Raw genomic sequence first — 23,316 nt, 5'->3', positions numbered from 1 at the left:
TTAAAAATTAAGTGATGCTTCACTGTTGATTGTATTTCGTTGTTTTTTGTTTCCTACTCTAGAGCTTCCAGAGGAGGTCAGAGAGCGATGGGAGACATTCTGCACAAGCTCTTTAGGAGAAACTAACAAAAGGAATACAGTGGACCTGGTAAGTGGTGCTGGATAAAGTTTGAAAATTGCCGTTGCTTACTTGGGCCCCAATTTTTTGTCAGCAGCACAGGCAGTCTTTCCAAGTACCATGCTATTGAGATAGTGTCAAGTACATCTAATTGCTGAGCTCTGGGACTCCCATTCTTTAGTTTCCTTTCCAACTAAAGCCACATCAGTGACGTTTCGTATGAGAATTTTGCTGTAGTTCAGTTCATACAGTTCATCCCAGGCAATCACCACAAAGGAAGATATTCTTAGAGCGTCAAGTTAGCTTGAAAGCTCCTGTCTCCTCTAAGAGTATGGACAAAAACATAAGGAATTGATCTAATGGTAAAGTGCTACCTGCATTCCACTGTGTGTTGCACTGCATACTTTTGTTGTGCATCTGTTTTAATGTTTTTTCTGCATTCAACAATAGTGATTGCATGTTTGTTAAAAGCTAAATTTAAGTAAAAGTGTGAAGAGGTTTTATGTAGTCATCTTAAATGTACAGCTTAAAAGTAATCACCACATCTTAGTTTGAACTTTTAAAAACTTATTTTTAGCTGCAGTGATCACGAGATGCTGGAATTCAGGATCCTGAGGGTTGGGAGGAAGGTGAAAAGTTTGGTAGTACTTAAGGACTAGGTAGGAAAATATACATCCTTTAAGCCTAAAAACAACACTGTGCAAGACAAATTATCCATGGTTGCCTTAAGAATCACCATGTAGTTCCTTTCTCTTAAGGAAAATCCCCCTTAGGGATATTCTCAGGAAATTAAACCAAAAATACCAAATACCATACACTAAATTTAATTATTTGCAAAAAGTGCCTGTGCTGCTTTAGTATTACAACATGTTAGAAAATGACTAGTCAGAACAGCGAGGAGCTTGTTTTCTTACCTAAAGTTGCTGAAATTTGCAGAAGTCATTTTTACCCCCTTCCCTGGCATAATTATGCAGTGTATTCATTAGGGTGGTGTAATGCTAGTTTTTTCTTTAAGGGTTATGCTTAAACTACAACGTTTGTCAAAAAACAAGAAAAATAACTCATGTTTTGGACTTTATGTCCTGTTGGTTCCCAAAGGGAGAGTTTGAGGAAGAAGCTAGAGTCCCAAGCTTGTTACTGTTACAACACCAGTGGCAGGACTTCTACCACGGATTAGATAGTTAATAAGAAGCAGCTAAAACTATATAAAGAACATTTTATTTGGTTCCCTACCCCAAGGTACAATCGTAGAAGGAGTAAGTATATAACATGTTCTCAGAAAGCATGCCTGGGGGGTATCCAGGGCAGCTCAAGTTGTATAGAATACCGTGTAATTACATTGAAATGTGCAGACTTTACAAGAATATTTTTGCAAATACACTGAGCAGTAACCTTCAGCAGACTTGGTCTGTCATTTGGTACAATGGTTCTTCTCCAGGCAGAATGAGCCCAGAGGTCATTTGGTGCATTACTGTTCTTCCTACTTACTGACAGCCCTAGTGTTAAATTTACTGTGGAATGTTTCCTTCAGAAATTCACTAATTCACTGTTAAAATTCACTAATAAGTCGGGGTGCTTCTAGGCTGCAAATTGTATTGCAGGGCTGTATAAAATAAAGCATGTCAAATTGTGTGGCTTTTAAATAAGTGTTATACTAACAGAGGAAAAGACATAAAAGCACAGTATACCTCAGGAAAAAGTGTTCTTCATTTGTCCATTGCGTGTGTCTTTACTGTGACATTGTGCTATGGTATTTGTGGGAGCATAGGAGGGTGTCTGTCATGTGTGAAGCCTTGCATTTTCTCTGTTTAACTTGTCCTTTTGTGTAGCCTGGTCTCTTGTTCAAAAACAAAATTAAAAAAAAAACAAACATTATGTTCACTTGAGAATTTGTACCAGGGAGTTCTAGAGGTGTTAGAATAATGCAGTATAGCATAGTCCAGAGTAAATTGTCATCTGTGGATTTGCTTTATATCAGTGGTCTTCCATAGAATATATGTCTAAGGCGTCAGCTCTAACTACTGTTACTTCACCTAGTTGCTGTTCCAGTTAAAATTACTTCTGGTGTGCTGTTCTGATAGAAAATAACTTCTTCCAAGAACTTGCTCAGCCACACTACTAGCTAAGGAACAAACCATTCCCACTGGTTCTATGTCAGATCATCAAAATTATCTATTTTTAAGGGTAATATATAAAACAGCTGTTATGGCAACAGTTCCAGGTTCGCTTCTGCAAGTAAATATTGATCATGAAATTTTGAAGGTGCCTTTTTCTTTTTGATGAACTTTTTTTGCAAATACTGCAGATATCTACGTTTTCCTTTAAATTTTATGTTCTCTATTTTGGGAAGGAAGATCTGTGTATAATCCATCATTTTGGTGACTACCAATTTACTTGTTCAATGTGACTTGTGGTAAAAAGAGAAGATGCAAGTATTTTAAAAAAAACTGTCAGCTATAGGTCTGGATTTTTATATATTAAAAGCTTTGGCTTTTTTTAGTTCCTAACACATATAGGTTAATGCTACTGAAATATTTTAGGGACTCTTTTATGTGGTATAGCAGTTGAGAAAACTGCAAATAACTCAGCTTCTTGTTCAGATATGAAACTGAAGATTCAGCCAAGCAGTACAAGTGTATTTGAGTTTGTCATATAATAAGCAAATGACTAAATTATTTTGTATAGGTTACCACCTGCCACATTCATTCTTCCAGTGATGATGAAATTGACTTCAAAGAAACTGGCTTCTCACAGGATTCATCTTTGCAGCAGGTGAGTTGAAATCTTTTAACAGCGTAGTGTTCTTCTCTTATATATATCTTCAGTGGAACTCATATTTTTATCACAACCCAATACAAATCTAGAAAGTTTAAACTAACTTGGATATGTGTGCATGCACACAACTATTTTGCCAAAATTGGAGGTGTGGCTTTTAACACAAGGCACAGCATCTCAGTGTGCTTTTCATTTATTTTTTTTGATTTGATCACACTCTGTATGCAGAACTCTGATCATTATACCTAAGACACTTCATATGTTAGTTGTCTGGCTGAATTGGGCATAGTTTGTGACTTCTTTTCTTACTAGATGCAGCAGTTTGGTATGTGATGGCTTCTAATTGTTTTCTGGAAAACATGAATTGCTTTGAAAGCAAATGTGGGTTTATGTTTGGTCTTGATAATAAAAGCTTTAAAAATGTTGACCCTTACTTTGGGAAAAGGAGGAAGACTGGCTATTCATTGTTATATGCTTTTAGTTTAGTTTATGGCAAAATACCAAACTGTCTAGTTGTCACAATGTAAATAACTTTATATACCTATTGCTATGTGGTAACTGTACATAGCTGAATTTTCCTGAACTAAATTTCTAATCAACTTGATCACTTATTTGCAGTTCAGTATGTGATTTTGGCAGTTCATTTGTGAGTGTTTCAAAGATAATTATTTATCATTTGGTTTAACAAAAGAAATCTGAGAATGTATAAGGAAGTTTCAGATCCACCAGTCTGAAAGTTTAAGGTAAAGCTATGTCCACCTTGAAGTTTTAATGCTTTCATAGTGTACTAATTGATACAGTGTTTAATACGGTGATGATGTTTGGAGTATTTTTGGGATGAGTGATTCCAGAGAACATAATAAATATTATTTAGTATAGATTCCCCTATACAGAGCATACACTACCTGACTGGGTTATTAACCGGAATCTTATTTATCTTTCAGCTCATACTAACAGCTATGTAGTACCTAGTCTAAGACTGGCTTTGGTACTTCATGCATCTTTATAGTTTTCCTATAAGTAATTGCTTATCAAAGTTTAAATTGGGAGCGGTGGCTCAAGTTTTAAGAATCTAATGCATTTTCATCAGGTCCACTGATCTTGTGCACGTAAGGTGTACCTGAATACCAACACGATAGGTTGGACGCTGTCTGTAGCAGCTCTAGTGAGAAAGTAAGATCTTCGGATTACCCTGTGCTTTTCATGCACCCCCTTAATGATCCGGATAGTTAATCTGCAAAAATTCAAATGGTCCTGTGCTGTTGTTTCTTTCCAGTTTTTCACAGTTTTCTTAATTTATTTTTCAAAGCTAAGTGAAATATACTTTTTAAAGTTGTCTTGTGAAGAAAGCAACATACTAGACAAGATAAATCACTGATGAGAAATGCATTGAAATTACTTAAAGCATTCTCTGGCTGCACAAATTCATTTGTAAAGGTAACTCTGGCTCTACAGCTAGACTGCTCTAAATGGGCCAGTATTTCAAGGAGGAAACAGGAGGTACCCATTAGGAAATAGGTAAAGGAGGAAAATACCAAGGAACCAATTTACTTTTTATTTTTTGTCAAATTTAAGTTTTGTCTGGTCAGAATTACATCTGCTGTGACTTCTTCCTTCTGACATTCAAATCTAGTTTGATACTGTTTTCTTCTAGTAAAGCCCTTTTGTTCAAGAAGGACGTGTTTGTTTTTTTCTCCTCAAACACTTTTTATATAAGTTCTGTGACTCTAAATTTCTAAATAACACTTAAAAAAACTGACATCTTTGGAAAAGTGTTCTGTCACCCAATCCTGGGAGGGAAGGTTTCTTGTGCCACTAGTATCTCATGTGCTTTCTGTGGCACTAGAAACTTTTCCTTCAAGAAAACATTTTTCTGCTATGCACCAGTTTAGTACCACTTTGTCTCTTTTAAAATATATTAGACTACAGGACAGAACTGTCTTGTCTCAGACTAGCATTCTGTAATTACATTTTATATACCCTTGTAGACAATTTCTATGTAGTGATTTCACCTAAGTATCATAATTCTGATGCCATGAACCTTGTGTCTTAATTTTCTGTTTATCCTGGTGACTGGTATTAGTGGCTGCACCTTGTGTAAGGCAGAACAAGTCAGTTTAGCTTTCCTTCACACAGGGGAAATTCACTGCCTTTTGCTCATGTGCACTTTTAAAATCCAGAATAGTGAAGATACTTTACAGGAAGAAGAGCTCAGTAACCAATGTAAAAAAGAGTAATGGTTTTACTGGGACAGTCAGTAATTGGTGGTTGTCCTATATTAGGGCTTGATACACTGTTTGTGTTGGTATGAAATCCTGAAGTTCTGAAAAGCCATCTCAGATACTAAAATTTAAGATGAAAATATGCAGGAACTCCTTTTTTGGCCTAGCTTAGCACAGTAACCGTACTAGTGCCTGCGTGAGGGTTTCTCAGACTCACTCACAGCCCTGCTGGAGCCTTGCTTTTTGTCTCGTCCTTCTATGTTCTCTCTCCTTTTTCCTCCAGTTTTCATAATGCCTTGATCAAAACCTGTTGTGTTTTTTTAATATTCTCTTGTTTTCTTTCCATGTTCATCTTGTTTTGCTTTACCACCTTCTTCATAGGTTTTGCCTATGTATTGTGTCCCTTTAGCTACCTGGGCAAGGAAATAAGGGAGCTGATGTGACAGCCATATTTCCTAGATTATCTTAGCCTTGGCTGAATTGCACACAGAAATAACACTATTGAAAGTTCCTAGAGAATGGGTGCTAATTTAGTTCATAGTCGTGAGAAATAAAGGACAAAAACTATGGTTGTGGATAGAAGGAAATGCCCATTTATACCTGTCTGATGGCAGTTGACACTGACATCCTTTTCAAAACAAAACAACAAAAAAAAAACAGAACCCACAGTTGTGACACTGCACTGTGATGTTCAGTAACTTATTTTCTGTACTCTCCAATTCTTCTGGATGTTGAAGAGACTGCTAGTGTTTATGCTTGAGTGATACTCCTCCTGATAAGCACAGGTCATGTTTATCATGTAGTTAAGTATCTATATTTAATGTACTTTTCTGTACTGTTTTTTACTGCTTATAACTTAATATTAACAAAGTCGGTTTTTTCTTTTACTTGGTACATGGTGCTGTTCCCCGACCTCTTAGGGGTTCATTTGGAAAGGTGCTAGTTGGCACATGGTTAAACTAGAGATTTAACTTCCTTATCGAGAGCTGCTATTAGACTGGCTTTCAATTCAGTAAATGTAAGATGCGTAGTCAGTGTTACCATTTAAAACTTAAAGGTTGAGACATCCTTTTCCTGTCCCTTATGTTTAGATTAGAGAGACTTTTATTTCTTTGGAGCAAAATGGGCAAATAGGATTTAGAGTATTATTAGAATCATTATATCACTGTCGTTGGTCCTGGGGTTGCCAGGCCTTTTCTGATTATCAGATGCAACAAATGACGTCCAATTTTATTGACCAGTTTGGCTTCAACGATGAGAAGTTTGCTGATCAAGATGACATCGGCAAGTGAGTATATTGTTATATTAGCTTTGATTATAGTCTCTGGAGCCTCCCTTTTTTAGTGTATTTGGCTGTGGTCTTGGTGATGACAAATGCCAGCCTTTATTGATGTGATGCAGTTGCCAGTCAGTCCTGTCTTCTTGTACCAACTGTGTGTGTTGATAGAGTGCTCTTAGAAAACCTCCCTGAACGGTTTACATCAGAAAGTAACAGCTAATTTTCTACTTCTAACGTCCTGACTGTGCCAGCATGAAAACACAGTGCTTGGGAATAAATTATAGCTCTGCTTTTAAGAGCCATGTCTATCCAAAGACTTGGCATTGTTTGGGGCACTTGCACTTGGAGGTACAAAGTAAGTCATTCACATCTCTGAATTGGTGTAGCAGAGCAGATGAGTAGCTCTTCTTTTAAGTTTGACTGTGTTCTTTTCTGTAGGGAACAGTAAAGAAGCACGTCATAAATATACCTTTGTTTTTAAGGGTGAAGCAGTTAAGATATGAGAACATGTCTTGGTCAGGTTTTAAAAATAACAAAAGCAAGAAAAGAAAACAAAAAAAACCATGATAAACTGCTCTGTTTCTTCAGTTCAAAGTAAATTGATGCCATAATGGGAAAGGGTAAGAATGGGAGTTCTTAATGAAAGGAGACTTGATCCTGATTTAGTTAGAATTCATGGCTTGGGATGCAAGAACATTCAGATAAAACAGAGTAAAAACATTACTTGGTTTCTAGAAGGGTTAAAAAAAAAAAAAGTATCTTCTGTAAGACATGTTCAGTATCTGATGGTTAACCAAAACTTGCACATGCATTCCAAGATGCACAGCTGCTTTATTATACCACGTAATTTGGGAGTATAGATGAAGTTATGATAGGTGAGAAAGCAGCTCAGGAGATCATTTAACTTGGCTAGAAGCAAGTGAATTTTGGCAAGAATGGGAGTTGGATTTCCTTTGTAGTGTATGATCTTGGTGGAAAGAAGATGACTTAAGCAAGCAGATCTCTTGAGATATGCAGTAGGTACAGTGAGTTGAATTCAACTGTAGATGAACTACATTTTACTTTTCAGTTTATGCCTCTTGTGTAAGAATCAATTACAGTTTAAATTACCTGTTTCCTGGTAACGCCTGTGGTGGGTGGGGCTAAGTCCCATGGTAATGCAGTCACAGTTGAAATTTGTTCATTTAGATCACTTTTATCTCATTCCCTGCTTGGTGAGGATTAGAGGAAGACAGTAATACATGCACTGCTGAGTTCAGTGCTATAAGTGACCAGAGAAAGAATATATTAAGTCTTCTGAAAGTCTGGTAGTATATCTCTACTCTTTCTCTGTTTGTTCTTGCTCCCCTCAGGGATTTGGTTTGCCTAATGCTATTTTTGGTCTAAGACATCTCTATAATTTGTTCAGTGAAACTGCTGAATGGCCTAATACATGAAGAAGTGCAAAGCCTTACTACTTAGCGTTAAGTTTTGAAAAAAAATAAAATCTTAACTTTCATTTAGTGATTGGTTTAAAAAACTGAAGATTTTTTTTCTGTAGGAAATGGGTTGATATTGCAATTTTTCACTTTGCTTCTTCCTTTTGAGAAGGTCCATCTGTATGTAGAGCAGCAAAATCGATTATCAGATGTAAGAACTACTAACACAGATCTTTGCAGGATCTAAAAATGCATCATGGTAGACCATAGATCAGGTATTCTTGAGGCCTGCTTTTTTTCTAGCGCATAGCAGTCCAGTGTTTGTGTGTATATCGCTTCAGTTATGCTGGCTTAGGCTAGTTGCATCCACGCAGCTCATTAGGGAGTAGGCATCTCTTTTTCTTTAAAATATTTCACGACTAGAAAAATGGTGTGAACGCCAGGCTTCCTTAATGTGGAATTTGACCGTTTTGTTTCATGTTGGAAACTAGTGTGTCTTTTAATCTCAGGTTTCTCATTTTCCTAGTAATATAAATAAAGACTTCTGAAAACAATGCCTTCATGTTGTTATGTCTTTTCTTGGTTTATTTCATACATCTGTGTTTTTTTTGCAGTGTTTCTTTTGATCGAGTCTCAGACATCAACTTTACCCTCAATACAAATGAAAGTGTAAGTGTACGTTCCTGTACTCACAGAACAATTACTGTCTCAAATTTCTGTGTGATTTCAAAGTTTTGATGGTGGTTATATTTATTCCTTTATGATGTATAATCGTTGGAAAGTAACTACCCTACCTTATTCCTGCATTATGTGGATTTTCTAGCTGAAGAACTTTTTTGCTGCTCTTTGTGGTTGATATTAAGCAGAAGTGCTTCTAATTTGTATGTCCAGGTTCAAGAACAGGCTTGGGTCTAATTTGTGCAGACTGCACACTTGTTTTATGGATAGAAGCTATTTCAGACTTCCAGTGAGGTGGTGTTTAGACAGACTGTTTTTATAGATATTTGTCAGCTGAGCTGAAATGAACCTCACTATGGAAAATAAAACCGGAGTATTTGGTGGTCCAGCTATCTGGAAAGGTCTTCGATGTCATTCCTACATGCTGTTCTTAAATGTGATGGATCCTCCCAGCAATTCTTGGAGGATAGTGTACTCTCAGCATGCTAGTAGTTGAGTAAAACAAGCTCCACTGTATACTTTCTTGACAAGCTTTATGTTGTTGAGATGTTCTGGTTTTAGTTTTTTTTTCAAAATCACATATTTCCAAAATGTTGACTAACAGAAGTAGAATGATTAATCATAAATACAGATTTTATATCTTTTCCCTGTATTTAGGGCAATATAGCATTGTTTGAGGCATGCTGTAAGGAGAGGATACAGCAGTTTGATGATGGTGGCTCTGATGAAGAAGACATCTGGGAAGAAAAACATATTGCATTTACGCCAGAGTCCCAGAGGCGTTCCAGGTACGAAATGTGTTTTTCATCCAAGTAGCACTATAGTGAGCCCTCATTACTGCGCATGTCTTCTGGTTCAGGTTGACTATTTACACAGGCTGCCCAGCATAACTAGCCATTTCCATCTGGGGGGAGAAATTAGTAGAGGGATAGCAGTAGTGTCTCGTTCAGCCTTAACTTGCAGAAGATGGTAATAGGTGTCCTGCTTACTCAGATATTCCTGCACCTCACCTTTTGTAGCTTGTTTCCTTTTGCTTGTTCTTCCCCTCTTCTCTGTCAGCCTGTTAGCCATTCTTGCTGTGGGCAAGGCAGTCCAGCTCCACAACTACGCAGACCTCGCTGTCCTCTCTATGGTAGTATTGGGGTCAGACTATCCAGCTGTATCGTCATGGTTGCCCTTAGTTGTACTGCGGCTGTGGACAAAACTGTAGGCAGCTACATTGAGGGGAAGGAGCTGATCCCGAAAACTCTCGGGGATGCACCATCTCCCTTAATGTCTTCTGGATTTTGTCCCAGGATAGTCTTGGCTTCTCTGACCTTCCATAGTGGCCTTTAGAACATGTGTGGCTAATACCTTCTGTACGTGATTAGCTTTGTTGTATGTTGGTTACCTTCCGTTATTGCTTTCCTGTTAATGTTGGTTGTGCTCACCAGGAAGGGAGAGATACCCATAAAGTTCAAAAACATTACGTAAGGGGACAGACTGGAAAATACTTGGATTGGTTGTTAGATTTCCAAATAAACTAAGTTATGTCGTATTGGTCTTTAAAAGAGTTTTATATTTCAGTGATTCCACTTAGTGTGCAGAGATGAATGTTCTGATTCCTTATCTTCCTTTTCTGCTTCCTTTTGAATGGCAGGAGTTTTTACTTGCAAACGGAGGAAAAAAGCCCTCTTTACATGATCAAGTGGAAAAACCTTAAACCTTGTTTTTTGTGGGAGAAATGAGGGGCATGCCAACAGCTAATAAATTATACCTCAGTTAATCTATCAGCAGTGATAGCTGTTGTAATTCTCTATAGCTTCAAACTCTCCAGTATTTCGTTGTGCCAAGGGTCTAATCCTAAACATGGAATGTAAACTCTCTCTTTGTATTTTAAGTTCGGGTAGTACAGACAGTGAAGAAAGTACTGACTCCGAAGAAGAAGATGGAACAAAACAAGATCTGTTTGAATCGCATACCAATACAGAGGACAAAATGGAAGTAGACTTGAACGAACGTATGTAGCTTTTCTCCCACCTATTTGAGTTACAGGAAAGTGTTACATCTAGAAGTGTTACTTTGTAAGAGTTTTCCTCTTTTATTTTTTACTCTAATGATCTTAGTCATCTTTCTCACTGTAAAGACTGCTTTAATAGAACATGCAAGTATTTGAAAATTTGAATTCCTTACATGTCCTGAGTCAAATTACTGTAGTCTCTCTAAAATTCATGTGTATATTCTTCAAGAGGAAAAAATGAGGAGGAATCAAAAAGTGAAGAATGAAACTTAATTTACACAGCTTGAATGCCTGCAAAACTGATAGGTTGTTAATCTCTAAACATAAAATATGATCCTTTTTATTAGAAGTCTTTCAGACCAACATTTTATCTAACAACGGTCTAAAAGGCGTCCTACAGAAGTCAAGCTAACTTAGTTTGGTCTAGTTTCATATGTGAATAATCTTGTTTAAGATGTGTGTCAGTAAACTCTTATGTGGAAAATTAACTGTTGTAATTGGCTTAAGAGTTCACATTCAAGGCACAGTAGACTAAATTGGCTTTACTTAAAATGGCAACATCTGTAGGTAAAAGCCCTGTGTTTATCTAGACTGTAAGGAATTAAAAATTAAAATAGAAGGAAAAGTTAAGGGTTTTCTTTTCTTTTGTCAGATTGGTGTCGTTGGCATCTGTGTGTCAAACAAGTTTTGATCCATGTGGGTCTCCTCCCATATCTGCCTGGGTTGGAATTTCTAATTGCTAGTCAGAGCTTCCTTTTCAGCCTGTTTTTTTGTATGTAAGTGTTAATGAAGAAAATGTTTCCCTTGGGTAGGTGAAGTATTTTGAGTTGACCTATCCTAAATTAGATGCTTCTAAGTCCCAGTTGCTCCAAAACTTAATATCCCAATTAATATTTTAAAGTTGTAAAAGGTTTTAAGCTTTTCTGAAACTTAGCAGTGCTGCTAGTGCATGAGAAATTAGAGATTGCCCATTAAGTTGTCTTGCTCATTTTCTATGTTGAGGAAAATGTGCATAGGAAACTGAAAAAGGGATGAAAACTTAAGATTTTTTTAAGTATAGAAATTAGTGTTGAAAATAACGAATGTTCACATTAGGTTAAGGAATAAAGTGGAACAACACTTGCGATTAAATATAATTTGTGTTCTTCAGATAAGTGCCATTGATTTTTAGCTGAATACTGTGAGTTACTGTTTTTAAAATTCTGCCTTAATAGCAGAATTTCCCTATTAGGGAATTCATTCACTTTTTACCTATATAGAGAATTCTTTTGCATGTGCTTTGAAGTCTAGTTAAGAGTTTTGCTGCTCTTTTGGGAATGTGCCTATATAGAATCAATGTGTTAGACATATGTACATTCGTGTTCTTTAAATCTATTCTTAATGAACTTGCTGATGGGTTTTCTAGCACCGAATTGGTCAGCTAACTTTGATGTACCTATGGAGACTGCACATGGCACCAATCTGGATTCCGTTGGGTCTGATGTGTGGAGTACGGAAGAACCTATGCCAGCAAAAGAAACTGGCTGGGCTTCATTTTCAGAGTTCACGTCCTCTTTGAGGTAAGAATATTAGTGATACAGGGCAAGTGGGCAAGTTCTTCATTACTAAATGTACCGGCAGCTGCTGTTTGGCATCATTAGGATGTATGTCTCTACCCAAGGCTATGTCGGTTGGTTTTTGGTGGAATACAGGGTGCATAGCGTCCAAAGGATCCTGTGTGTTTAGGGTAGTATGGTGTAACTTGCCCATACAAAAATATAGGCTTTTATAGGATGAGTGGATCCCTAAAGTTTCCCTTGAATATTGGTCACTGACCAGAATTGCGCTATGACTTCTTTTAGTATAGGCTGAACCCACGGAAAGGATATAGCTGTTGAATGTGAAGGCCATAAAATGTCTATGATGGTTCTGTTTCGTCAGTGGTGTAATACAGATTATTGGCTTTCTTGAAAACCTGCATGATTATGCAGCTCATGTTGGAATAGGCAGTTCTACACTATTTTGACATTACCTGACATACACTTTACTCTTTTGGCTTAAACACTGCGTTAAGAATAACTGAGGTCCTCTGTGTAGGAATCTAATCATCCCTATAGATGTAAATTTTGAGTTGCCAAAATAGTAGCAGTCAGGAACTGATTTCTTCTCCAATCAGAAAACCCTTTCTGTCTGTCTTGCTCCCCATTTCTGTCTGGGCCTTAAACAGCTCTGACATAAAACTACGATTTTTTCCATCATAAAGCAGTGAATTGCTTCATGTTTGAGGCAGGTAAGTTGATAACAGGATTATGGGGTTTAGAAAATGAATTCCTGAATTTGCCACAAGTAGTGGATAGAAAAGACACTATTCTGTAAGTGGTGGGAAGTATTTCAAGTGGTCAGAATTTGTCTTTTGAGTTAATCCAGAATGGAAAAATTTGTAGCTATACTGTATGTGCCATTAAGCAAACAAATTAGAGTAAAATACTTCTGTCATTGTTGACATTTAAGGATTGTGTTGGCAGTGTCAGCAGAAAACTATTTTAGATCTTCCAGGTTGCAAAGAGTACATTTAAAAAGTAGTTCAAAATGTTGGAAAGACGGCAAGGATCCAGCAGTCTCATTTATCTGTGGCATCTCCATTTCAAATAAAAATAACAGTACTGCCAAACGTAACCTCAGTCAGCTCAATTCGGGTGGATTTTGCATTAATGAACTTGTTTAGTGTGCCTTAGCCATGCTTAGTTTCATTCTGCTGTTCAGTTATGTTTCTAAAGCTTTTTAATTTGTATTTGAAGCTCAAAAGATTCCTTAAGAAGTAATTCTCCTGTGGAAATGGAAACAAATGCAGAGCCAATGGATCCCTTGAGTGCAAATGCAACTGGTCTTGCAACACAGCTAGAGAGTAAGTACTGTGTGTTCAGAAATGCAAGTAGATTGATTTTGATACTTTTAGCTAAGAAAGATCTCCCTGAACTTAGGTATCTAGCTAGAGACCTCTCATCTGGCGCTGCTGCTGCTCTGCCAGGCGATGAAAATAACTTGACGAAAGTTCTGAACTTCGTTTTTCCTATTTAAAACAGGAACCAGTGCTACTTTTGTCTCAAAAAAAAAAAAGCTGCTTTGTTCATTATATCCACACTAAATATCTTCTGTTAGAGAAGTTTTATATGTGGCAGCACTTAACTGAGCTGATGCCCAAGAAAAGTGGTAGCTTCTAGTCTCTTCCTACGTGGCAATAGACCAGTAGCCTTGGTGTTCAGATTTCCCCTTCTTGCTCATTGCTTTCCAAGCTGTCTTCTCTGTATATATGCACACACTTCTATTTATGCGAATTAATTAAAGGTTAAACCCATGTTAATTAATTTTCTATATATCTTATTAGCAGACAGAATAAGTGCAGATGGGAAGTCCAGGAAGATTGGGCTTCCCAAAGGCTTGTCTGTACTTCACAATTTGTTGGCAAATTTGTACAGTATGGACTGGTGCAATGAATCTGACTGTACAAAAAAAAAGTATAAAAATCCTACTGAAGACTTGTTCAAGCAAACCTGTTACAGCATCTATTGTCAATGTAAATCACTAACTGGCTTGCAAAACAAAAGCTGTAATTATGGAATATGACTTCTTCCTTAAGCAATCTGTAAAAAAGAAAGTGTTAATGCTCTACGTATGTGTATAGCGGGGATTGTAGAAAGATGATTCCTAAGGATTCAAGAAATACTCTAAACTGGGGAAAAACATTCTGGTTGTTTTGGCCTCTGTGCGTGCTCATGAAATAGAAACATAACCAGTCATATACTAAAATACTTAGTTTTATTCTAGCCCCAGGAAGTGTTGCTATGGAGGCCAGCTCAGATGGAGAGGACGATGTAGAAAACGCAGACAAGGTAACTGAAACAGTAATGAACGGCAGCATGAAGGAGACACTGAGCCTTACTGTAGATGCTAAAACTGAAACGGCTGTTTTCAAAAGGTGAGGATGTACTTCTTTTTGTCCTTCCACCCCCGTTTTACAAGTGCTGTTAATAGAACACTCATCAAAAAGAGTTACAAGTGATAATTCGTAAGGCCTTAACTTGAAACCTGTTTTGAAACTTTACTTCCAATTAGTTATTAGAACATAGGATTGTCCTTATCAAGCTTTAATTTTCACTGGAAGATTATTAGTGGAAGATTGGCTCTATTTTTGATCCTGATGCACATTACTGCACAATTTTAATGTACAATTTAATGTACATATAAGCTACAGCCTTTTAAACTTTGCACGGAACTTCTGGATTGGAATTTAGTGTCCTGTGCAGGAGGTTGGAGGAGAGAGATTGAAGGCCAGCCAGGCACTGCTCTTGAGAGTAACTCATTGGGAATTAGAAACTTCTGATTTTTTTAAGTACGGAGGAAGGAGCACTTTTGACTGCACAACACTTATGAAATCAAATGGCATTAGAGAAATTGAACCAAAGCAGTTTAGAGGAGGAATGTGACTCTGGAGTTAAATAGCATGAAACCTTAGTGACTTTCTGACTTAGTAGATGATGTACCTACTCTCCAGTTTATTCTGTATTTCTTTTGAGAATGCTTTTTGTGGTCTACACTTCTGTTGTTCCAGTGTAGATGATCAGTTATTCATGGTGCTTTTACACATAAGCTGCTTTAATTCTGTGACTTCTGATATTAGTGCAAAAAAACAAAGTTAATACAAGGGGGAAGCATATCGTGGCAGTCACTGCCTCTCATCATAGAATTACCTGCTTGCGCTATGGAATAAGGACTTGTATCTTCGTAGTTAAAAGGACAGAGGTGGTAAGGGAGGGAAAATGAATCTATGATCTTGATTCAGCACGGGAAGGGGAAGTTAAGTGTAAAAGGAGGTTGAAGGAGTGAGGTCTTAAATGTGGAGACTGTTTAGCTCTGATACAGAGGTGTCACCTCATACTGATCCAGATATCATACGGTTTTCCTTAAATTAACTTTTAAATATGCCTAGACAGCAAATAACTAGTATTTGGGGGGGGGGGGGGGATCTAAAACTAGATTGAGAGAGGATTTCAATAGGCCATACTCTGGCCTGCATACCTGGCAAGGTGGATACAGAACTTAGGTCTGAGAGTACAAATTTCTTCCAGTAGAAAATATATAGTTGTGATGTCAGTGTTGAGGAGAAGGGAAGCATTGTGAGGACAGTAATTGATTTGTGGAAAGCTGCAAAAGGCAAATGTGTTTCTTGAATTTTCTCATTCCCCCTTTTGAACGAGTAGGAGACAATGAGAGCAGAGACAACCCCTTAAAAAAAATTAAGAGGAGACCAGTTCTGGCGGTGGTGACAAGTATTTTGAACAAATACAGACTTTAAAGGTAAAAGATGATAAAGCAGATGGGAAACGTTACCTGGTGAGCAGTATTTTTACAGGCTCTGCAGGTATAAGGAGACATGGGGGAAGGAACAAGGATTCATTAAAAGAGAGGATCCACTAAACTGTAAGGATAGGAATCAGCAGAGGATAGTGTCTTTAAAAATGTTCCTGACTTCTTAAATAGATTCATGGCTACAGATGAAGGTTGATGTTTGTGTCTACTGTAGAGCTACCTTATATCCATCTCTTGCAGTTGTATGGTCAACTTTTTATGTTAATGTGCTAATAAGTGTGGATGAGACAGGAAAAGGTAGGATAGTGATGCATAAAAACTCTGGTTTAGTGGCAAAACACGAGTATTTGTTTCCTAGTGCTAGAGTACTGTTTTTTTCCCTGAATTATGTTCATTTTCATGTCTGAGAAGAAGCTGATGAAATAGAGCAAGTTGTGGTCTTATGTGGCATAATACATACATCGTACTTCACTGTATAGTCATTAGGTAGTTCATTAATACAGACAGTGATGAGTTAGTGATTCTGCTGACTTGTTTCATGGGCAAACTTTATCAATGCCAGTTTCTAAGGGAATCTTGAATTTTTTTATACTTTCTTCCTTCTATTTTTGCATACTTCTGGCTTCAGAGTGTTGAAATCCTATCGGTATGTATAGTAAAGGATTGTAACTGTGATTGCTACCACTTCAGGCTTCACGCACATTCCTTATTTTCTTTCTGATCATATTTGTAATCATTGTATTTCCTGCCCTCTTATCCAGTCAATTTTCAATGGTTTTAAACACCAGTGCATTATTAGGTGTTTGTAAAGTCCAGAATCATGTTTGATCCTTATGTTTCAGTCATAATTTAAAATCCATTTGCATGTGAAATACAAACCTCCCAATTTTCTACTATTGCCTGAAATTTTCTCTAAGTAAACTTAAAAATTAAATATCTTGTTTCCTTTTACTTAGTGAGGAAGGAAAATTGTCTACCTCGCAGGATGCTTCATGTAAATATGTGGTAGAGGAGAATGCAGAGGTTGTGGAAGAAGCTACTTCAGCTTTGCAGCCCACTAACAGCAGTCCAGAACAGAGGTAACTGCACTCAGAGATACTTTCAATCACATAAGTAGCAGCTTTTATATTTTTATAATAGGACTGATCTAAAGAGACCACTGAATTCCTGTTAGTTATCAGCGCTGAGTTTAGATCAATATAAACATGTGCTTGCATCTGTTTGTAAGATTCTTACAAGCTATATTGTCTGTCCTTACTCTGATTCTTGAGTTGAAACCTATTTGCCTTTCAGGGTATTGTAAATATTCCCTTTCTGTTTTGCGATACGTACCGATTCATTGTACTAATTTGATGATATGAAAACTGTGGAAAAAAAAGGGGGGGAATAAGTTTGACTTTGTCCTGAAAATGTACAAAAGTATGTTTCAAAATTAGAAAATTGTACCATTTTTGATTCTGTATTTTATACTGCAGGACAGCTGGGGGGGAGTCTACCAGTGCAGCTACGTGGAAAGGAAATGCTGCCTTAAGTCATGCTTGTTTGGTTGTGAGCTAGTCAAATAATTGCCTCTAATTTTGGATCAATTTCTGTTTGCACCCATGTCTTTATCAGGTGTTAATCTGAATACTTGTAGATTTGGAGATAACTTTTCAAAGTACATAAATAATTTGTTTTGAATAAAGTTCTCTGGAAATACGGAGCAGCCTGCATTGCTCAGCATATTTATTGGAGGAAAGAAGTGACAACATTTTTCTTGGCTAATAGTGCTTGCAGTCTCACAAAATAGTCATTCAAGAGACAATTCTGAGGTGACAACTGTCAAACAGAGAAAGTTCTTGCATAAACATTTGTATTAGATCATCAGGTAGGACCGCTTTCTCCAAAGAAGGTGTCTGAAGATGTTTCTCCTGTTCCTTTTCCTGTTGAAGTACTTGTTCTGGTGTGTTTTTTTGCCTCACAAGTTACAGTGGTATGAAACATACAGAATCAACTGTAATGCTAGTATGGCTTTACCAAAATCAAATTTACATAGGGTGAGATTAATTACAAAATACTAGAAATACTTAATGCAAATGTTTCGCACATGAGCTTGATTCTAAGCTTAAGTTGGGGCGGAATTCCACTTGGTCTTAAAAGCTAAATCAGTGAGGAGCATAAAGCAGGTGAGAAGAATTCCATCCCTGAAGGCAGTATTCAGTGAAAACCTTGCTCTGGAACTTAATGTCAGAGCGGTATCTGATAAGGGGTACTTTCCAACTCCTGCTGTTTGGAGGTGAGGATGGTTTTGCACTGTTTTAGCCTCGTTCCTCCCAAACGTCTCACCAGCACAAATGGCTAGATTTGACCTGTTGAAGGCAGAAGTGTTGTCACTCAGCCAGTCCACGCAATCTACACAGCTCAGCACAAGGTGGGGAGAGCCTTGTTTCCTATTTCTTGGTTTCACATAGACTCACGTAGTACTTTGCAATTAATCTCTGGGCAAGAGTTCAGTGGCTTCCTATGAGAGCTAATGGCTTGTTGCACTTCAGGGTGTTAGAATGCCACAAGCTAGAATACTGGTATTGAGGACAAGGGTTGGTATGCTGACACTTCCTGATTTAGATACAGTTTAGGGGTGCCCAGAGCATATTCTGAGAGGAGGGAGGATTTTGCTTAATTAAAAGCAATTCCAGGGGCTACTTTTGCCTTGCATTATAAACAGGGAAATGATTCTGAATCTGTAAATACATGAATATTCATTTTGATAGTTATAATAGTTCAAAAGCTGTTGTTTCTTGACTTGTATAGATTTTGAACTGTTATTAGAGGAACATATTACAGAAATCTTGTGGACAGTAATTATTTTTAAGACTGCAGATGCTGTATTATGCTCTTAGCTTTCTAGTCGAGACAAAATTGAAAGGTTTTATAAGCAAAGATTTAGAATATAGCTCTACATATAATACAACAAAGCTCTGCTACATGTTTTGACTATACTTTTGCAAACTAAGATGAGTGCAAGCCTATTTGATCAAGTTTAGATACTGTCTTTTGGGGACATGTTTATGAGCTAGTATGTTTTACTTCCGGTACTAGATGTTACACTAAAACACTGCTACATTTTTCCGTAAGCCAGAACTTTCTACTCTGCATATATTCAATGAACTTTAATCAAGAAATTAATTCTAATTGGAAAAAAATGTATACTTAGTCAAAACGGGAAACCCAGAAACTCAAGACTTTCACAGCCAGCATGTGGATACTAGGTGACTGCCTTCTGAGTAAAGATGCTTCTCTAAACCAACAGAGGGCTCTCAGAGCTAGCAGTTCCTTGGATTGCTTTTGATTATGGGAAATCTCAAGGAACTCCTTTCCTTCAGTCTGGCTGGAAGCAATGAAGCTCGGTACTTTCTCTAAAGGTGGCTGTCACAGCAGATCCTCGTATAAGTGCAGAACAAGTGTCTAGATAAATTTAATTGTGCTTTTGGGGCTCCATGCATGTATGACTAGTGGGAGGAGTCACCTAGGTAGGTCTTTGGCTGGTGGCCAGCAATATCAATGTCTGCTAGGAACCCTGTTCTGTCATGGATTTTTTCCAATCAGTAATTAATTTACTGCTCTTTGAACTGTCAGAATTCCTGTCCATGCAGCACTTGTTTCTTACCTTCCAGGTTTCTCTAAAGTGTTTAACTTTGTCTAGTGCTGTCTCTCTCTTTATCTAATGTGTACATATTTTTTTTTAAAAAGTGTTTTTAGTGCTTAGCAGCCAAAGACTTAGCTAGGGGGACTCCTGCTGGTCATGTGCATGTAGAGCACGGACCCAAGAGTGGCTTCTCTGTGATGTACACCATCAGAGAACAGGAGTTACAGGTAACTTTTCTTGTGTAGTTCCAAATGGTATTTATATTCTCTAAAGGAGTCTTCAAATGTATTCAATAGACTTGCACTGAATGGAAGTTGAGAGTTTTTTGCTTTTGTTGTTTGCAACTCTTAATGTTCTTGTGCACTGATTTGATCTCTTCATTTGTGTTAATCCAGAGTAATTGAATCCACGTTTATACTAACGTCTTACCTAGAACTGTATATAGTATTATGATTTTTACTTTTGCAGGTTTTCTCTTTATCTTCCCCATACTTTCTGAACCTCTCGTGCTAATGGACTGAAATTCAGAGTATTTTTGAAACATCAGTTTATAGATTAGATTAGTCACTAAAGCAGTTCTTTAAAAAAAAACAACTCTAGTTTTTACCTGTTACGTCTTTTCTTACTTTCAAATGCAAACTTAAGTACTCCTGATGTCATCTTTTGTCTCACAGAGTAAGATGTGGAGAAGTCTCAGAAGTGTCCTTTTTCTCAGTGATTGATTCTCTTGAGGAGAGAACAGCATCTGTAGAGATTGTTTTTTAGCTCAATAAAGATCAATCACATTTCACTGGTGTGCTGAGTTAACTAAGTGCTGTGCCTAATTAGACAATAAGGACTCCAGAAGTGTTGGACCCCAGAAAATGAATGGGATGAGCATGTAACTAGCTTGTGTTCCCTCTTTTTGAACTCTGTGGAATTCCACTCTGAAGAGTTTTATTATACTTACAAGAAAACATTATTTTCTTGGCTTCACTGTGAGATGAATGTTAGAACCTTGTAATCTGAACTGTAGAAATCAGTACGTATTTTGGAAGAAATAGTGCAGCTTTCACTAGTGACCAGCCATGTCTGAAGAGAACAATGTCTCACGCTGGAAGGGACCCACAAAGATTGTCTAGTCCAACTCCCATCTCCACACAGGACCACCTAAAAATTAAACCATATAAGCATTGTCCAAATGTCTCTTGAACTCCAGCAGGCCATGGTGCAATGACCGCTTCCCTGAGGAGCCTGTTCAAGTGCCCGACCACCCTCTGTGAAGAACATTTTCCTCATATCCCGTCTGACCCTCCCCTGCCCCAGCTCCACGCCATTCCCTCGGTCCTGTCGCTGTCCCCAGAGAGCAGAGTTCAGTGCCTGCCCCTCTGCTCCCCTTCATGAGGAAGCTGCAGGTTGCCATGAGGCCTCCCCTCAGTGTCCTCTTCCCTAGGCTAAACAAACCCAGTGACCTCAGTTGCTCCTCATATGACTTCCTTCTAGACTTTCACCATCTTTGCATTCCTTTGGACACACTCTAATAGTTTTATAGCCTTATGTTATAGCACCCAACAATGCACACAGTACTAGAGGTGATGCAGAGCGCACAGTGGGACAATCGCTTCCCTCGACTGGTTAGCAATGCTGTGCTTAATGTACCCCAGATAGAGCTGGCCCTTCTGTTTGCCAGGGCACACTGTTAACTCATACTCAGCTTGCTGTCAACCAGAACTCCCACATGCCTTTCTGTTGCACTGCTCTTCAGCCTCTTGTCCCCCTGTACAGTCTGTACATATATCCAAGATTGCCCTGTCCCAGGTGCAAAATCCAGTGCTTGCTCTTGTAAAACTTCATATGGTTGGTAATTTCCCAGCCCTCTAGTCTGTCAAGATCTCTCCAAAAAGCCTCTATCCTTGAGAGAGTCAACAGCTCCTCCTAGTTTAGTTAATGTAGTGTTGTCTGCAATCAGGGTATGTGGGAGGGGAGAACATACTTTGGATGCTTCCTCTTTCTTGTATACTTACATTCTCTTTTGGCCTCTTAGGACTGATCAACGCACCCTTTTAGGAGAGACGTCTGTTAATGGCCCTGTATGATACGTGATGTCTACTGCCTTGGCTGAAGAAATGAACTGATACCCAGGTGTTTGAGCATTTCTTGAGGATTTCATCTAGAGCCTGTTGAAGCCAGTCACTGCTGCACTAATTTCGCAAGGGATCAGGACCAGCAACATTTATATTCTAGATTTTAAGACATTGTACAGAAATTCATAAGTGTAAAAATATTGCACATTGAGAAATACCAATAATTTTTGCGTATGTTTATATTGTATTGTTCTAAATAATGGGTGGCCTGTGAAATAAGATCCTGCTACCCATGTAATGATGACAGTAGTGTTACTATAGTTAAAAATGGCTGTAAGAATAGTTTTATAAAAAAAAAAAAAGTGAATACACAAATCTAATGTATTTGAGACATAACTATTTGACGATTAGTGTGACCAAAGTATTTAGCAGTTTTTCATACATTTTTCACCTTGTAAAAAGAAAAAGGAAAAAAAAACCAAAAAAACAAAACAATTCATGTTCCTTCCAGGTTGGCGAAGAATTGTAGAACTGAAATGCCCTATAAATGTTATTTTGGTTGTTTTAGCTTACGAAAGTGATTTAAATGAGAATTTTTGGTGTTCAACATTTTACAACAGGTTTTTTAATTGGTAATTGTTTTCTGTATTGTTTAAAACAGATCAAAAATGTAAGTCTATTGGTAGAGATTTTAAGTATTTATTGCTACAACTTAGTTGACAAATTGATGTTACTGTAAAGCCATATGTTCTGTTAAGTCTTGTTTGCTTGAAACAATACCTTACAGGTGAAACACTAGAATATTTGAAGTGCACATGGCTTGTTGTGTTTAAGTGGTTCACCTGCCTTTTAACCCATTCACCAAGATTTACTTTAATACCAAGCATTATACAATGGAACATTTCAGAACAATCTGCGTATTTAAAACGCTATAATCCTCTTAGACAAGTCAAGTAAATGAAATGCCCGTGCTGCTAATGTAATTACAGTACATGCATTTTAAAAGTATATAGTGTTCTTTTAATACAAATTTTGGCAGCAGAGCATGTTAATTGTTACTTTCACTGTACTGATCTGTGTGAGGCTTTCATTTGTATGTTCTAAACCAGTTTTTTCACAGCTGGTTTGTGTATATATATAGTGATTATGGAAACTAATTCTGTGTAATTTATAATTTTCTATGTCATTGTACAATTCCAACAGCCTTCTCAAACAAACAGAAGCAATATACTGTATATTGCCACATTGTCTGGTGAAAGGGTTAAAGTATTTCACCTGCACTTTTAGATGCAAATCCATTTTTATTTCCTTAATAGTTATATTCATTTATTTTTACATCATTTGTTTTCCTGACCAGTATTTAAAGCCAAAAGGATACTCTAAACAATGGCCAATGATTTATTTTAGAAAGCGTCCCAAGCAACGTGCCTAAACATTACATTGCATACAGAAATAATAAATAATTAAAAAATATATATAATGGCATTGCCCTTATTGCTTTCTGTCTTGCATTTTCTCAGCAAATTTCAGTGGCATTTGCCCTTGCATATTGTTTCAAACTGATTAGTTGTCTGGAAAAGGAGGGGAAAAAACACTATCATAAGTGGAATCGGAAACATTGCCTCTTTATTTATACTTTATATATCATGGAATTGAGTCAGTTTAAATTGTTCCTTCTGTTCACATTGCTTCTAGATCACCTATGTTCTCCCTTCCCATTCCGGATCCGTGAGTGCTTTCCTGTGATGTATTCTTTGCATCTCAAAACATGAATTCTGAAGACTTTAATTTAG

At 37.4% G+C, this 23,316-nt stretch overlaps 1 protein-coding gene across 15 annotated transcripts in view; it reads left to right on the top strand.

The window, feature by feature from the left end:
- PPP6R3 (protein phosphatase 6 regulatory subunit 3) overlaps positions 1 to 23,008 on the top strand; it is a 59,020-nt gene extending 36,012 nt beyond the window's left edge. For 9 of the 15 annotated variants that reach the window (XM_083839562.1, XM_083839560.1, XM_083839559.1 and 6 more), the window contains 11 exons: positions 63 to 148; positions 2,804 to 2,890; positions 6,306 to 6,403; positions 8,427 to 8,481; positions 9,148 to 9,278; positions 10,371 to 10,489; positions 11,895 to 12,048; positions 13,267 to 13,373; positions 14,294 to 14,444; positions 16,792 to 16,914; positions 21,484 to 23,008. In XM_083839562.1, coding sequence (XP_083695688.1) covers positions 63 to 148; positions 2,804 to 2,890; positions 6,306 to 6,403; positions 8,427 to 8,481; positions 9,148 to 9,278; positions 10,371 to 10,489; positions 11,895 to 12,048; positions 13,267 to 13,373; positions 14,294 to 14,444; positions 16,792 to 16,914; positions 21,484 to 21,535 — 1,163 coding nt within the window. In that variant the 3' untranslated portion in view covers positions 21,536 to 23,008. The remainder of the gene's footprint in view (positions 1 to 62; positions 149 to 2,803; positions 2,891 to 6,305; positions 6,404 to 8,426; positions 8,482 to 9,147; positions 9,279 to 10,370; positions 10,490 to 11,894; positions 12,049 to 13,266; positions 13,374 to 14,293; positions 14,445 to 16,791; positions 16,915 to 21,483) is intronic. The other 6 variants (XM_083839555.1, XM_083839553.1, XM_083839552.1 and 3 more) reach the window with 1 other exon arrangement.
- Positions 23,009 to 23,316: the final 308 nt, after the last annotated feature.

This window comes from Anser anser, assembly GCF_964211835.1.
Source record: "Anser anser genome assembly, chromosome: 5".
Lineage (NCBI taxonomy): Eukaryota > Metazoa > Chordata > Aves > Anseriformes > Anatidae > Anser > Anser anser.
This window is presented reverse-complemented; position numbering and strand designations above follow the sequence as displayed.